This window comes from Meriones unguiculatus, chromosome 18, assembly GCF_030254825.1.
Source record: "Meriones unguiculatus strain TT.TT164.6M chromosome 18, Bangor_MerUng_6.1, whole genome shotgun sequence".
NCBI lineage: Eukaryota > Metazoa > Chordata > Mammalia > Rodentia > Muridae > Meriones > Meriones unguiculatus.
The window spans coordinates 76,614,367-76,631,448 of record NC_083365.1 but is presented as its reverse complement, the minus strand read 5'-3'; the positions used below and the strand labels follow the sequence as shown (position 1 = coordinate 76,631,448).

At 45.6% G+C, this 17,082-nt stretch overlaps 1 protein-coding gene across 2 annotated transcripts in view; it reads right to left on the bottom strand.

Annotated features, from left to right (window-relative positions):
* Positions 1–755: 755 nt before the first annotated feature.
* The window catches only part of Pigr (polymeric immunoglobulin receptor), a 27,774-nt gene continuing 11,447 nt past the window's right edge, over positions 756–17,082 (bottom strand). The window contains exons 3-11 of one of the 2 annotated variants that reach the window (XM_021640132.2): positions 11,154–11,498; positions 7,699–8,349; positions 6,111–6,443; positions 5,178–5,510; positions 4,047–4,239; positions 3,793–3,914; positions 3,281–3,412; positions 3,104–3,162; positions 756–2,080 (exon numbers count right to left, since the gene is read on the bottom strand). In XM_021640132.2, the coding sequence (XP_021495807.1) occupies positions 1,985–2,080; positions 3,104–3,162; positions 3,281–3,412; positions 3,793–3,914; positions 4,047–4,239; positions 5,178–5,510; positions 6,111–6,443; positions 7,699–8,349; positions 11,154–11,498 (2,264 nt within the window). In that variant the 3' untranslated portion in view covers positions 756–1,984. The remainder of the gene's footprint in view (positions 2,081–3,103; positions 3,163–3,280; positions 3,413–3,792; positions 3,915–4,046; positions 4,240–5,177; positions 5,511–6,110; positions 6,444–7,698; positions 8,350–11,153; positions 11,499–17,082) is intronic. The other variant, XM_060372045.1, reaches the window with a different exon arrangement.

Here is a 17,082-nt window from a genome sequence, read left to right as displayed (position 1 = left end):
TTGTCACTGTACAGGGCTGAATGCCATCCTAACAAAGCTCTCATCCACCTTGACCTAGCTTCCTTCCAGTAAGGACCCCCTGGGGGAGTGGATGAGCTTTGTGTGGTGTACTTGCTATCACCTATTAACAAGTCAGGAAGAATATGACATTGCCTGTGGCTTTCGTGACATTTCTTGGCTTCTGAGTGCAGGGGTTGGGGTAGATCATGTGATAGGCCTAGGACTGGGCTTCTGGCTATTGATATAATGTAAACTTCTGTTGTATTAAGAGCTCTTTAGTGACACTGTGCACAGCATGGGGGTGGAAACAGGATGAGAGTAGTGGCATGATAACAAGTGACACAGCTTACAATTAATTGTACCTCTTCTGGGATGACTTTTTATCATTACCGGAGATGCTACATCTGCATTGATATTACAAAAAAGGAGAGAGAGAGAGAGAGAGAGAGAGAGAGAGAGAGAGAGAGAGAGAGAGAGCTGGTTCCTCATTATTTTCTCTGCTTCTTTTTGCTGGGAGGGAGTCCAAGACTCTGATCTATGCCAGGGCCAGGGAATTAGGACTAAGTACTGCAGTTGGGGGCCCAAGTAGAGACCATAGGAGGACTGAGCTCAAGGAAGAGTAGATTAGTTGGCATATGTCCCCAAGGCATTATGTTCAAGACCTCTTCAGCTCAGCTTTTATGGTGGTTTGAACACATATTCTGGGGCACCTAAAGTAGGAGCTAAGGTATAGGGAAAATGCAATCTGAGCCTCCTTGATGGCAATCATAGACTTTAATTATTAATGGACATTTCTGATTTGTTGGTTTCAGCCTGTGGGTGCTGGTTGACACGCAGAGCTCAGAAACAGTCTTAATTGCTGCTCCCAGGCTCCATCTTCTTCCTGTATGCTCAAAACTCTCCAAATACAAAAGGTTGAGAGTATCTGTTCCCTTATCTGAGGTTCACATGAATGACAGGAAGGGGAGAGAAGAGACCAGGGAAAGATTCATTTGTATTTCTTCTCCTTCTTCTCCTCCTCCTCCTCCTTCTTCTTCTTCTTCTTCTTCCGCTCATTCTCCTTTTCCTCCACCTCCTCCCTCTTCTCCTCCTCCTTATGCTTTGAAACAAGGTCTCATATATCCCAGGCTGGCCTCAAATTCCTTATGTAGCCAAGGATGGCTTTGAGTTGCTGATCCTATTTCTACCTCTTGAATGCTGGGATTGCAGATGCACACCACCATGCCCATTTAACTCATTTCCTCTCACTTCTCTTCATGCTAAAGTTCTCCCTCTAATAACAGCAGAGATCTTAAAGATAAATCCCAGGCCAAGAGCCAGGAGTAGCCAAATCTGGTTTGACACTAGTTTATCTCACTGGGTGCTCCAGAGAAATTCTCTTCCCATCTGGGAATGGTATCCTTATGGCTTGCATATGCCTAAGACTACAGGAGTTTCTTATGTTGCTTATGAGGTACAGAGGCAGGAAGTATGCCTGGTATTGATGTTATGTGTTAGTGAAAAGACAGAATCTGGGAGGAGATGGCGTCTTTTCCGGTGCTGTTTATAGAAAGGTTATGGCCTGCCTCTCAGCATTTAGTAGGCACTTGGATTCAGCTGTGTCTTTTGAATCAAGACGAGAGGAAAGAAGAGATGGAGGAAAAAAGAGTTGCACTGACTTCCCATCATATGGGTATAAAGAGGCTTCAAATGGCTCTCCCTCCTGAGATGAGCTCCTACTCTCAACCCTCTTTTCTCAGAGATGTATCTCAGGTTTGGCTCCTTATTCTACCTTAATCTTTCACAGAAAAACTGCAGGTCAGAACTCCTCACACCTTCTCCTATATGGACACAATTAGGACAGGGTTGGATGACTGAGGAAGGGACCAGCACACCTCTGAGAATAGGAGGGAAAAGCTTAGGTGATGGGTAAGTGCAGGCTGTGAATGGATCAGTGTGATTCTTGAGGTGATTGTCACAGGCAGGGGAAGGCAGTCAGTACCGCCTAGGCGTCCTTGGGACCATTGTGGACCTGTGCAACTATGTTGCTGGACTGGAGCAGGAATGCTGAGTAGGCCAGGTCAGCTTCCTCCTTGGATGACTAGGGAGCAATAGGAGAGGCATTAGTAGATGACAGGTGAGAGGAAGGCCACACACTTCATGTTCTGAGTTCACCATCTCTGCTAGAGCAAAACACTTCTGAGACCTTCCTTTGTCTATCCTCCATGCTCAGCAGGAAGAGATACATTTTGAGAAATGGAAAGTTGCAGTCTCTAAAAATATCTTGCACTGTCTCACTACACCCATATGCAAAGTGGGGTGGAACACCCTCTGTTCATGGGCCTGTCCCCAGGAGCTATGCTCGTGTCGTCCACAGGCAAGGTGGCCCAGGCTGTTGTCAGCCAAGGTGTCCTATGTTTTCTTTCTCCACCACCCTAGAGAGGCAGCATGTTAGCACTGTGCAGATGTCAGGGACTCTTTCCACATCCTAATTGTGGAAGTTTTCCCACATGCCACTGCGTGTTCCTTAGTGGTATAAGGAGGAGCAGATAGAGTGAAAAGTATCAGTGCTCCAGGATTAGAAGAAAAAGAGCATCATTAGGAAGGCAAGAAAGGAGGGCGATTTGCAGCCCAATGGCAGGAGTTGCCTCTTCTGGAGTTTCATTATCCTGGTTGGGGTGAGCAAGGGCTTCTAGGGATGACCAAGATGCCCACTATGAATGAATGTCTTCCAGCCTCAGGAGAACGTATAGTCCTCAGGAAACTCTCAAAGCCAGGTGTGTGACCCATGGAAAGGCCCTAGGGCCCCACGTCTCAGGAAGCCCACCCACTCGGTCCTCACTGTTAATATGTGACCTCTGCCTGTCACCACATCCTTTGCAGATTCACAGCTTACAACTGAGTTCTCCTCCTTATTAAGCTTCAACTATATCAGTCAGTACCCTCAGCCAAAGGCCCTGTCTTGTCTTCAGAAAGTCCTCTTGAATGCTCTATTTCTCCTATCTCCCCTGTTGGGGGCAGGTGTTGGGGGGATGGGTCAGCCTCCACTTGGGGGTGATTTTGTCCTGATGTCCAACTGCAGGTTGAATTCCCTGTCATGCAGTGGCACATCTTTCTCCCTTACCCTCTTTGCTTTCTTGGATTCTTCTGGCTCAGTGGCAGTCTCAGTGGTAGTCACAATCTCTGCATGGAGAGAGAGTGAGAGAGAGTATCCTTAGCCCCATCCAATCTCTGTTCCTTCCTGGATATGGGCAGGTCCAGTTCTGCTCTCCCCAGTCCTGGGCATTCTCCAAACACATACCATTTTTTCCTTCGAGAACAGTTTCCTGAGTGTCTGGAGAGATCCCCTTGTTGTCATTGCCTCCAAAATCCCTGGAGTTCCTGAAGTCTGCCATGCTAATGTCTGTCCTATAGCTGCTGATCGACATCCGATCTGTTTGACAGAAGAATAGGTGTTAGGGTAGGGTCATGGGTAAAAAGAGTAAGGTGTATTGTTTTCCCTGATAGGACCTGCCGCAAGCCTCAGCCCATGGGATACCAAGGAATGGTACCTTTTGATGCTTACCTCCAAATTAAAACAAAAATAGTCTGACTCTCCCCTCCCCTTTCTTGGGTAGTCAAGACTCTAGGGCCTTTGCCAATATGTGACTCAGTTCACAGTACTCCATTCCAGCTTAAATAAGCCCTGTTAAGGGGTTTTTTAGTGCCCTGTCTTTAGCGATGGGGAAATGGAGGAATAGAATGGGCTATACCACAGGCACTTAGCTGATTAGCTGAGCTGCAGGTGGAGTGGGAAATATCCTGGGTACTCACCTACATTTTTCCTGTGTCGGACTCTTGCCACCCACACAGCCAGAGCACCCACTGCCAGCACCAGACCCAGGGGCACCAGGGTGGAGAACAGCACTTTGGAGCTCCCTTTTTGTCCATCAGCACTACAAGAGAGGTTACGTCAGCTCCTCCCCTCCCCTCCCCTCCCCTCCCCTCCCCTCCCCTCCCCTCCCCTCCCCTCCCCTCCCCTCCCCTCCCCTCCCCTCCCCTCCTCTCCGGGTGGGGAGTCTACTCACCTGCCAGCATCCACAGATGCTCTGTTCTCCGGAGCTTGGTCTCCCACATTCTCTACTCCTCTTTCCTCTGCAGAAAGCCTGGGGTTCAGAATGGCTTTGTTCTCATTCTCGTTGACCCTGGGTTCAATGACCTCTTCTTCTGGACCAACTTTTGCTCGTGCATTTGCATCTGTTGGGCTGACATTGCGTGACCCTGAAGCATAGCAAAACAAAGATGGCTATGGTCTTTCCTCTGTGTTCTTATGTGGATTAGGGTGGGGAGGTCACAGGGTGAGAGCTCAAAGCTACTGAGGTTCGCTCTGGACTAGCACCAGTCGTGGTAGTGATGACCTTCTCTAGATCTCCAAACACTACTTATACTTCTACTGCTCCCAGACCATGGCTGCCTCTACCCCACTTTCTACCCTTGTGTCATCAAAGTCATTTCCATGTGAAGCATCTGAGACAACAGGTTGACAGGGAGATTTTCACAGCATCAAAATCCTGTTTCAGGAGTAGAGTGAGACAGCTATTCCTCCAGGCAGCAGTATAGCAATGGCTTCTAGTGAGCTGTCTTGCTGCACTCAGACTTCCTGAGATTTCCAGAGGCTAAAAGGCCTTCATCATACAAGACATCTATGTGACAAACAGAGGCTAGGAGCAGAAACATACCAGACAATTTTGCATTAAATGTTTTCTCTCCTCTTCATTCTTTCGATGTCGGGAATTGAACCCAGGGTAATGTGCATGCTAAGTACATGCTTTAATCCAAGCAGTGCCCCCAGCCCTGTGCCTTAGTTCTTGATCAAGAGGCAGGTAGGTGCCTCGCCATCCTTTGAGAGCAGCCTTGTGCAGATGCAGGAGAATAAAATGTGTGGACGTGAATGTGGCTCTGAGATATGTTGTATTTCTGGATGGAGAGCGGGCTTCACTCTCGTTTGAGGGTTTTAATCTCAGTATTAAAACAAGTATGAAACTTGTTTTAATACTGAGATTAAACAGAAAAGCCTCTACCATTTGCTTCCCTCCTCCTTCCCTCTTATAGAAAAACCCAGGGATTAACCCTGATGGAGAAGCTTCTAGTCTGGGGCTTTTGATAAGTCCTGTTATGGGGTGCTGTGGGGTGCAGGCACTGATTACTTGGAGACTCACCCTCTGTCCTCTCTTCAACTGCTACATAGATGGCTGTAGTTTCTCCATAGGCCTGCCCTTGTTTTACCCCACACCAGTACCAGCCTTCATCTTCCTTCTTGACTGGGTTCAGGGTCATGGAGATGAGCTGGCTGCTCTTGTCACAGCTGACAGAGGGCTGGCGGGCAGCTTCATCATCGATAGGCAGGATGTGGCAGCCCTTGTTGCTCCACTTGCACCAGTATTTCTCATGGGAGTAGAACTTGCATGGATAGTGGCAGGAGAGAGTGAGGGTTTCTCCGAGTGTAGCAGTCACGTCCTGTGGTGTCACCTCGAGGTCTGGTTTCCTTGTAGCTGGGAAGTAGGAAGACATAGACACAGAACGTGAGACTTGGAAATGTTACAGAGGAAGGAAAGTGGTGGTTTTGGTGTGTTATGTGCATTTTCCCCTGATGATAGGATTGTAATACACTATTCTGAACACACAAGAAGCAGAAGGCTATGTTACTGGAATGACTAGTAATGACCACCTTATAAGCCCAGAGTTTGATGTACAACTACAGCTTTGCTCACTGGCTTGTGTTTGCCTCCCTTATTCTTCCTTATTTATTTATCTATTTATTTATCTATTCATTTATTTATTTATTTATTTATTTATTCATTCATTCATTTATTTATTTATCTAAGCTTAGTACAAAGAACCACATTAAACATTCCATCTAATCACTGCAAATGAGGCCAGTATTTCTGATATTAGAAAGTGTTACAAGTGATGATTGAAATAACATGGGGTGCTGGTCACCGGTATGGAAACGGGACCTCTGGTCAAGTAGGTCCTTCCTTCACCCACATGGATGGAGGTGGCACAGCAGGAAAGATGTCTACAAGATGAGACTGCTTCTGTTAGGATGGTCTTTAGCCTCTTCCCTCCACCTGTTCCAGGTCAGCTCTCACCTTCAGCAACCTGGAGTTCTATTGTGGTTCTCCAGCGAGAGTCACCATTGGTGAGACACCAATAGAAGCCAGCATCCTGGGTGGTGAGCTGGTTGAGGATGACAGTGTAGGTGCCATTGCCTGGCTGATCAAACAGTGCCAGTCGGCCCTCATACTGTTCTTGCACTAGCCCCTGGCTCTCCACAAGCATCGGGCAGTGTCCATTTCCATCTGCTTCCCAGCGACACCAGTACTTGAGGCTGCTGCTTTCCTTGGGGTTGTAGGGACAGACAATGGCCACAGAGCCTCCTGTGACACCCTTCACAACAGAGCGAACAGAGGGAATAATGGACTCTGGAAATACAGAAGTTGCATGGTGTGAAGGGACAGAAATACCCAAAGAGCCTTTCATGCTCCAAGAAACTTTTCTCCCCACGATATCCACCGTGGAGACAGGAAAATTTAGACAAATCACCAACCCTACCTCAAAAAATGAAAACTATTTTATTTATGCCTGAGTCTATACCCAGAGTCTGGGGGTCAAACTCCAATGACTCCAGTGTGTATCTCATTCCTCTCTTCTCACCTTATTCTCAGCAGGGAATGAAAAGCATTTAAGAGAGAATATTGGCCCTTTGGCTTCTTATAAAATCTCACTCTAGATAAGCTTCAACTAGTTTCTTAGCTTATCATAAAAACAAACAAACAAACAAAAGAACAAACAAAATGGCTTGTTGTACCTAAATTAAGAAAATATATTTGGAATGGCTCTACTTTTAAAAATGTAAACTAAACTATATTATATGATTTTAGTAATCAAAGACCCTGAGAGTCATCTCCAATGGTACAGAAGCTAATGCAGAAGGCCAGAGAGAACCCATGGTGACTGAAGATGTCAGGGATGCCATAAGGACCCAGAGCTAGGAATAGGAGAGCAGTGTCAGCAACACAGTCCCCTCAGAGATAAGTCATAGAACAGGTACTTTGAACTTCAAGTGCTGACTTGCTGCTTCTCATGAGGAGGATGCTGTGTGCTATGCTCTAGGGTGAGAAGGAGCTGTGAGGTTGAATCAATTTGCCTTGCTGATGGCTCATGGAGGTATAGCTACTAAGCCAGATGTGCTGAGTAACAAATAACCCTAAGAGCTGCAGGAGTGGAATGTTTAGATTTGGAGTATTGCTTTGCCTGGAAGCTTAAGTCAATGTTTTTCCATCTGAGTGTGAGGATATGGTGTACAATTTTCCCTGAAGGTGGGTGGGGTGGGAAGGAGACATGAGCTTATTACAGTCCTGAATCCCATCTATTAGTCATGCCTCCAGCAGTCAAGCCTCTACTTTTCTTATTCATGTTAGCCAGGGATAATCAACAATAGGTCCTCGATAACATAGAAGAATAATTTGTAACCAGCGTAAGGCATACTGAGGATGCATTTTCTAGCTCTCTTGAACAGCCCCCCACCTCACTGTACTTAGTTCAAGACTTTTCAGTGAGTAGATACTGCTGACTGACATGATGAACACCGACAGCCATGACAGAGGGGAAGGTAAGCTAGTGTCTCATCTGCCGCACCAGGCCACACCACCTTCCTTCCCTGCTGGAGGTTCTCACCTTCATTGACAAAGAGTTGCCAAGCCTGGACGGGCCAGCCTTCTCGAGGCAGACCAGAACTGTGGGCTCCACACAGGTATTGCCCTGCATCTTCCTTCCTCAGACCTGTGATCAACACACTGAAACGGCCATTGTCATCCATTTGCGTTATCAGGATCCTGCCCTCAAAGGCTGGATCCCTCTTCCCCAGGGTGTTGATGACCACATCACAGGCTTCCTTATTCTTCCGGCACAGGTATTTGTTCTCACTGGCCACCTCACGGCCCAAGGCACATTCAAAAGTCACTGAGGACCTCAGGTCTTTATAAACCAGCTCTGGCTCAGGCTCTAGCACCTGGAGGTCAACATTCTTTTTATCGGCACTAGAGTCTTCCCCAGCCTGGCAAACATACAGGCCAGCATCACTGTGTCTGAGGTGACTAATGCTGACACTGAATATTACCTGGCTGGTCCCTTTCATAAAAAGTTTTGCTCTGTCCTTATAGTTGGTGTTTACATTCCCAGTAGAGTCAATAACAAGTTCGCAGGCCTGACCTATCTTCTTACACAACGATTTCTTGCTGGGATTTGGCTGTTTGAAAGGGCAGTCTATGGTCACATTTCTGCCCACTTCTTTTGTGTAGACATGAGTGTCACCTGGAAGCTCAGGAGCTGTGGAATGAAGGACAGGGTTAAATTATAATTTTTGTTTTGTAACATAGCGCCATTTGCTATACCCAGTGAGGGTTCTGGGTGGTCCAATGACCTACAATGGCCTCTTTCTTAGAGGAACACTTTCATAATTTTTCTGTTGGAACTTATACAATGATAAACCAAAGCAAAGGCCTCCAAAGCAAAGGTTTTACTTTGATTTTCTCCTGCCCTTTTGTTTTTCATGCCATTCTTCCCAAAGTTAAGCCATAGAACCCAGAATTCCTCTTCCCAAAGGAGGCCATAGAAACCATGACCCCCTTTATCCTAAAGCCACACACAAGCTTTAACATATTACTTTAACCTACCCATTTCTCTTTGTAATAGCTGTAACTCCTGACCTACCAATCTATGTCAAGGTCTTCACTGGTGAGTTTGCCTCACACTTTAAAAGAAGTACTAGGGGCTGGAGAGATGGCTCAGTGGATAAGAGCACTGTCTGCTCCTCCAGAGGTCCTGAGTTCAATTCCCAGCAACCACATGGTGTCTCACAACCATCTACAGTGGGAACTGATGTCCTGTTCTGGCCTGCAGGGGCCCATGTAGCTAGAATACTCAGACGTAAAATAAATAAAATCTTTATAAAAAAAAAAAAAGAACTTAAAAAAAAAAAAAAAGAAGTACTAGAGCTGAGGTGCCAAGAAGACCTTGAACAGATGGGCCATGCTGAGCTTCCACTTACTCAGCTACCGCTAGTTCACACCTGTTTTGTCCTAGCTCATTTCTATATGGCCACCTCTGTTTCATGGAACTCCAGATAAAATCAGATTTTTGCACAGTTCTTGTGAAGATTCTTGTGAATGTAAAACTTCAATAATGGGGGGGAGGGATGGATCAGCAGTTAAGAGCACTGGCTGCTCTTCCAGAGGACCAGGGTTCAATCTCTAGTACCCACATGGTGGCCCACAACTGTCTGCAATTGTAGCCCCTTGGGATCTGACACCTCCTCTGACCTCCGAGAGCACTAGGAACACGTGTAGTGCACAGATATACATACAGAGAAAACACTCATGCACATAGAACAAATAAATTAATTTTAAAACACACTTGAGGTATGTGTTCTCTTGTCACTCTGTCTTTTGTTGTGGGGGTGTTGGCTATGACTTTTATGAGTGAGGTCAGCAATCATCCATCCACCTTCTCAGTTTTCCTGGGGTCAACCTGACGTCCATCTTCTTAGGAAGGATTTTCATAAGCTGGTACCAATATCTCCCTTCTCTGTGTGCTCGGGAAATCTTCATCAGTGATTATATCCAGTTAGACTTCTACCTCTATAGACTTGAGGGTGAAGACATTTTCTTTACATTTGCCTTCTCTGCTATGACTCATACAACATCTGTTCTTGGTATGTGCTCAATTAACATGTGTAGAAACAAACAGAATTGAATGTGAGTTGTCTAAAAACAGTAGTCCAAATATTCTGGGATGCCTTGTGCAGCAGTCTGTGTTCCCAGTATCTGCAGTATTCTTCTATGTATCTAGATTGAGTCAACTGTGAATAGCCCTCAGCTCTCAGGCATCTGTGGTGTTAGATTCTCCATGATTATAGAAACACCCTTCTTGTTTAGAACACAGTTGATGGCATCCATATCTCAAAGAGCAATGCTTCAGGGTCCCTCCATATTTCCTCTATTGAGTTTTCTCTTTTAACTTTTTCTGGACAGTCAGAAGTTCCCTCAGGGGTCAACTCTTGTCAGACAGCGGTTTTCTCTCTCTCATATGTTAGTTACAGCAGGCTTGTTTAGAGATCCACCTCTTCAGGGGCCTGACTTCAGTCAAAAACTCTAATTCATGCTGATGGTTCTAATGGACGAATGTATCCCACTAAGTATTTACTCCATTAATAAAGAAGCCTTCTGTGGCCCAAAACCTTGATATAAAGAAACATCAGGGTATGAATTTAAGGATTTAAAAAAAATTTTTGATGTATTTTCTACCTCATTAGGTTATACAGATGCTCTATTAACTGATGATACGGCTGCTTCAAGGTATGATTAATTGCAGACACCTGGGAGAGAGCAGCCATAGGCATCTGGAAGAGTCCAGAGCAGGGAGAGAAAGTAGTAGACTGAACATGGCCAGCAGACTAGGAGAGAAGCCAGAGCAGAATAGAGTGTGGGTAAGGGTGTGGCAAAAAAAGTATGGGCCTGAAGGAGGGAGCATAGCTGAAATAACAGGCTAGAAGGAGAAATGAGTAGCTGGGGTGAGTGAAGCCCATGAGAAGTTTAGGGAGGAGAGGGCCAGGATGCCAGCATGGGCTTTGAAATGTGTAACAGATACTTGTAATATTGAGGGAGCCTGGAGGCCAGAATGTGCTTTAGAATACTAATAGGCATCACAGATAGCCATTTGTCCCTTCTGAAAGTCAGAGAAATGGTTCCTTTGGGGAACTGGCTTCAAAAGTTCCTGTGGAATGCTGGCTTTTGTCTGTTCTTCAGAATTTGGGGGAAAAGAGTTTCCTTTGGACCTGGTAGATATCATATCTCAACTCTATCAAATACAAAAAAGCTGTTCTCCTGGCACCCATTTATGCCAGAGATGCTTGTTAGAGGTCCAGAAGATTGAACATTTCACCCATTTTCCCCAGATCTGCCTCATATGTCTTGATGTTTTGTTATGCAAAGTCTGCCTCAGGAGGGAAGAGACTTTAGATTTCATGTCAGGATACCCTTCTGTAGGAGGTATCTTCCTCCAGCAAACTCTCTCATTGTACCTAAAATTATTTCATCTGCTTTACCCAGAAGCCCAGGGAGACTGGATCTTACCCTGGCTGACCTCCAGGCTGATATCAAAGAACAGGCCTCGGTTAGTGGTGCCCAGACCACACTTGTAGCTCCCAGTGTCATCCAGGGTGAGCTGTGCAATGTTAATCACAAATGTGCTGTTCTCTGGGAAGTTGATGAGTTTGGCTCTGCCTGAATACTCCTTGGAGGTGTAGCCATTTGAAGAGATGAGGGTTGTGCAGTAGCCACTGGGTCCTTGCCGGCACCAGTATTTCCGGGTGTGCCGGTTGACAGAAGTGTCTGGGTAGTAGCATGTGATGGAGACCGAGTTACCTTCCATACTGCTCACATCCTGGGGGCCAAATATAGGGCTTTTTGTGGAGACCACTGTGGAAACAGAAGACAAGAATTCTAAAAACTGAGGAAGGTCAAGTGGACTGAAAGGATCCACATAGCTCACCTGAGGAATGAAAATTTCTAATTAATGTGTATTCCTTAGATATTTACATGATATTACAGACAAACAACATTGTATTAAATAAAATGGTTGCTTAATTATAATTTTATTCTATTTTAATTGTAATGTGATAGGTAAGTAAATTCTGTTTTGTACCTCCTAAATTCCATTTTAGGACATTGGCCTCTGACCTAAGTTTCTAAAAGCTCTGACACTTTGCCTCCTCCCCTAAATTGTATAATTCCTGTGAAATGATTAACAGTTTGCTAGGCTTCTGTAAACACACTTATCATTATCACTGTGGGCAGGCAGTTTATCATGCAGGTATAAATTCTACACAAGTGGAGTAATTGTGGTGTTTGCCTTTAAAATACTTTCCCCCATCCATTCAGTTGAGGCACATTTCTGATTTGGCTTAGAGGTAGCTACCATGATAACATAAATAATAAATTTGGCTAATTATAATTTGCAATTGAATCTGTGGTGTTTTCCTGGTGGTCTCAAACTCCACAACAGTTTTGGAGGCCCCACAAAGATCTTGGGAGACCCCAAATTCAGGGCTAGGAATAGGCCCCAAGTAGGGGCAAGTATGAGGCAAACTTGGAGACTCAGGAGCACCTGAGACCATGGCTGCCACAAATTAAAGAGTCAGATTCAGGGTCAGACTAGTAACACAACTAGGAGGCCCAGGGGCAAACAGTCCTAGATGAGGGCAAGTACTTTTGTGGACTTGGAGGCCCTAGGATTGGGATTCCTCAGACTATGACCACTGCAAATTTGCAAATTGAAACAAAATGGAAAGATTGTTGGCTGGTGTGTGCTGAGGACAGTAATGCTCAGTGAACTGTTCTGGGGAGCCCTGACACCTGGGGACACATCAGAAGATTGAATGTGCGTGTACACACGGTCTTCAGGGATAGAGGAGATAGTCTCCTGCATCCTTGGGGTTTGTTTTTGTTTGTGTTTTGCTTTTGGGGGGTATGAGTAAAGGTATCCAATGTATGTCTGTGTCTGACTCTTCTGACTGTGTGAATGTTTTGTTTTTTTTTTTAGGTTGTTTGTTGTGTTTGGTGGATTTATGTTTTCTGGTGTGCTTAGGTTCTGTTGCAGAAATGGGAAACAGACAGAGCACAGACAAGTCTACCTTGAGCTGGATGCTGCAACATGTCCAGGAGTTCCATGAGGCAGACTATGGCATTAAGGTGTTATTTAGAAAGCTCTGCATTCTCTGTGAACTAGAATGGCCCACTTTTATGTGGGATGGCCAGATGCAGGGTCCTTAACTTCCAAATTTCCAAGAGATTCTAGGAAGTGGTCACAGGGAATCCTAGCCATCCAGACCAGTTTCCTTATATTGATTGCTAGCTTTCCCTTTGCCTTGAGTCCCCTCCATGGCTGAAATGTGGCCTTAAACAAGGTTCCTCTGTTTTAGTTAGCAAGTGAATAAGTCAAGGGCTGAGTAGAAACATAAATAAAATGCCTGGACTCTCTGTACTGGCCTGCGGAAGACAGTTTTCCCTGCCTTACAATCCATACAATGCGTGCTAAGCCAGGAGCCAACTGTACCTCAGGGGGACTTGCGCCATGCGCCAGCGATCCCAAGAGTCTACCCTGCTCTGCCCTCACCTTTACACACTTGTAGTGTGCTGCACCATGCTCCACCCCAGCCAAGCAGGACACCAGTCATTCTACCCTTTAGGGAGGCACTGCTAGTGGGTACCAACACTGGTCAGCATAAGGTGCTTATGAGGAACAGAGGCCCAGACCCCCTTCTCCAGTTTATGCTTTTTTTTTGAGCTGTATAATTGGAAGACTCAGAACCCCCCCTTCTCTGAGATTCTTCAGGACCTTATCAGCCTGTTGAAATGATTTTCTTTATGCACCAACCCATCTGGGCTGATTGTGGACAATATCTAGGTATCCTTTTTACTGCTAAGGAGAGGGGTAGAATAATATCTGAGGCCAGGAAGACTGTGATGTGTCCAGAAGTAATCAGGGCAGACACAGAAGAAAAAGCTGAGAGAATATTGCCCTCAGCTTTACAAAACTGGGATCCCAACACTGACCAAGATAAAAAGAGGGCACTAGACACCTATTGCTAGGCCTTGGTGACTGGAGTGAGAGCAACTGCCCAACTAATTTCTCAAAGACATGTGAGGTTATTTAGAGAAATCAGAAAACTCCTGCTGTATTCCTGTAGCACCTCTGGGAAGCTTACAAGGAGTTTAATCCCATAGATCTGGATGCTTCCAGAAAACCAACAGGATATTAATATTGCTTTTGTCACTAGTTGGGCCTAGATACCCATAGAAAGATACAGAAATTAGAAGGTCTGAGAGAATGAATAGGTCACAGTTAGAAATAGCTCAAAAAACTTTTAACAATAGAGAACCAGATGAGAAGAAATGTGAAAGACTGGCCCCTATGTTGGGATAAATGCCTGATAAAATCCAAAAGTGGACCTGCCCTCGGGGACCAAAGCAGCCTTGATCCAGATCGGAGAAGGACCAATGTGCATATTGTAAAGAAAAGGGACATTGGAAAAATGAATGTCCTCGTTGCCAGCAGGAAAGAGAGAGCAAATGTTCAATATGGCAGGACTAAATTGACCTGGCCAGTGCTCCATTACCAGTGAGTCCCCAGGAACCCATGGTCACAGGAAAAGTAGGGGTCATAACTCTGTTTCCTAGTGGATACCAGTACAGGCTATTCAGTAACAATCTATCCCCTAGGCCCTTTACTAAGGAAAGAACCACCATCCAAGGGGCCGTAGGGACTGGAACCTATGCTTGGACGTAGGTTGGACCTGAGAAGAGGACCTTGGACAAGGAACTGTAACACATTCATTTTTCTGTTAAGCCAAATTTTCTGCACCCCATGATTGGTAAAGGCTTGTTGAGAAACCTTGGTGCCACCATCATGTTCAATGGGGAAAAGTCACTGTTGACCCAGGGATCTTCACCCAGTAACCCTGGTGACTCGCCTTTTATCAGAAGAGTATAACATGACAGAGAAGAGTCTCCTAACAGAATTAATACTAATATTCCGTAGAGCATGGGAGCGCAGAGACCAGCTCCCCTGGGCTGGTCTCACATGGGCCACCAGTTGTTGATGAAGCTCAGCTTCATCTATAAGGATAAAGCAGAATCCTACCTCCAGAGAAGCTAAGGTGGGTGTTAGAAAGCATAAAAGCTGTCTTAGAGATGCAGGTATTTTGGTTCTCTGTCACTCACCTTGGAACACCCCTTTCATTAAGACAGGCACCAAAGGCCATATCATCCTGGTCAGATCTTAAGTGATGTAAATAAAAGGGTGGAAATTATTCCCAGACAGTACCAAATCCTTATCTTTTGCTCAGCCTATTGGATCAAGGAAAAACTGGAATTCTGTCTTAGACCTAAAGGGTGCCTTTTTCTCTCTGCCTCTGGCACCATGAGCCAACCAGTATTTGCCTTTGAATGGACAGATCCTGAGTCAGGGTTCAGTGGCCAGTTGATCTGGACTTGACTACCCACAAGGGTTTAAGAACTCCCTTCCTCTGCTTGATAAAGCTTAGTGTGAACCTGCTTGAGTATCTCCAAGGGCATTTGAATGTCGCCCTCTTGCACTCTGTGGATGATTTCCTCATTGATACACACACCCCGGAGGAGCACAAAAATAAATGCCACAGAGGAACCACTTGAAATGCTGCAGCAGCTAGGCTACTATGTGTGTGCTAAAAAAGCCCGATTGTGCTCTATAAGGCGACTTATCTGGGGTGTTGTTTTGAGGCTAGCAACAAGAGGACCTTGCTCTCAAGCAGGGTCCAAGCTGTTCTGAATATCCTGAGCCACAGAATAAAAGGCAGGGGATGGAATTTTTGGGTATGTTTGGATACTGCAGACTGTGGATGCTGAACTTTGCAGAAATAGCAAAACCATTATACCTCCCCTGAGTTGGGAGGAAAAGAAAAAAGGCATTCCGAAAGCTCAAAGAAGCTGGATGTCAGCCCCAGTGCTTGGACTGCTTGACACTGATAAATCCTTCCACTTCTTTGTGGATGAACGGCACAGGGTGGCAAAGGCATGCTGACTCAAATGTTGGGACCTTGGAAAAGGTCTGTGGCCTATTTGTCTAAGTGCCTTGATCCTGCTGCAGCAGGATGACCAGCTTCCATCTGGGCTGTTGGGGCCATAGCACTATTGTTAAAGGAAACCTCTTAAACTGACCATGGGACAGAAAGGAGTTGGTTGTTACCACTACCCACTCCAGTGAGATGCTCTTTTAAGGAGTCTCTGAGTACTGGATGCCAGACACATACCTCACCCATTATCAGGCTCTTCTTTTAGATACACCCAGAATCAAATTCTTACCTTCTGCAGTGTTAAACCCAGCATCCCTCCTGCCTGACCCTGAAGACAGACAGTTCATGAGTGTGCCCAACTCATCATTCACCTGCAATATGGACCAGTGGACCTCTGAGACTACCCCAGAAGGTTGCATCCAGAAGGCAGATGCAATCTTATTCACCAATGGAAGCAGCTATGTGCAGGACGGTTTCAGCTATGCAGGGCTGTAGTGATACTTACAGAGGTGATCTGAGTGCAACATCTGCCTCAAGGGACATCAGCCCAAAAGGCAGAACTGACAGCCTTGACCCAGGCATTAAGATGGGAAAAATAGCTGTACTGTGAACATTTGTACCATGGCCAATTTGCCTTTGCACTGCACATACTCATGGTGCCTTGTTCCAGGAGTGGGGCCTGCTGACCGCTGCAGAAAATATCAAAAACAAAAAGATCTCTGCTCTCTTAGAAGCTTTTGGCCAGAGAAGCTTGCTATTATCTGTTGCTGGGACACCAAGAGTGGGAACTGGTGGAGACACAAGGCAACAGATTTGCAGATGCCAAAGCAAGAAGAGCAGCCACAGAGCCAGTGAGGCCACCACAAGCATTAGGCCTTCCACATACATGTACCAGTGAGGAAGAAATTTGGGCCAGACAGTAGGGGTCCACCAAGCCAGAGGACTGGTGGATGCTTCCAGATGGGGCCTCATTCTACGAAGCTTTGAGGTACATCCCTTCTCTCACAAATCCATCAGAATACACACATGGGATTAACCAAATTTAAAAGAGTTAATCAGGGACAGGTACTTTCTATGCCACCTAGATCAAAGAGTTGAAAAATTACCCACTGCTATGGCATCTGTGCCCAGGCAAACACAAAACGGGGAAAGCTAGCAGCTATGGGTGTTCAAGAAAGGGCTTAATCTGGGAGAACACTGGGAATGGACTATACTGAAGTTTCTTAGACAAGGTTTGCTTACCTATATATGCAAGTTTTTATAGGTACTTTTTAGGGTAGAAGGTTTTCCCACAAGGTCAGAAACAGTTAATGTAGTTGCTAAAAAAGGTACCGGTGGAGATTATTTCCAGGTTTGGTCTCCTCCCCTCTTAGGGGTCTGACAATGGCCCCGCCTCCATAGTCATCTGTCAGCAAGCAGCCAAAACACTAGGATACACTGGAAATTACCTT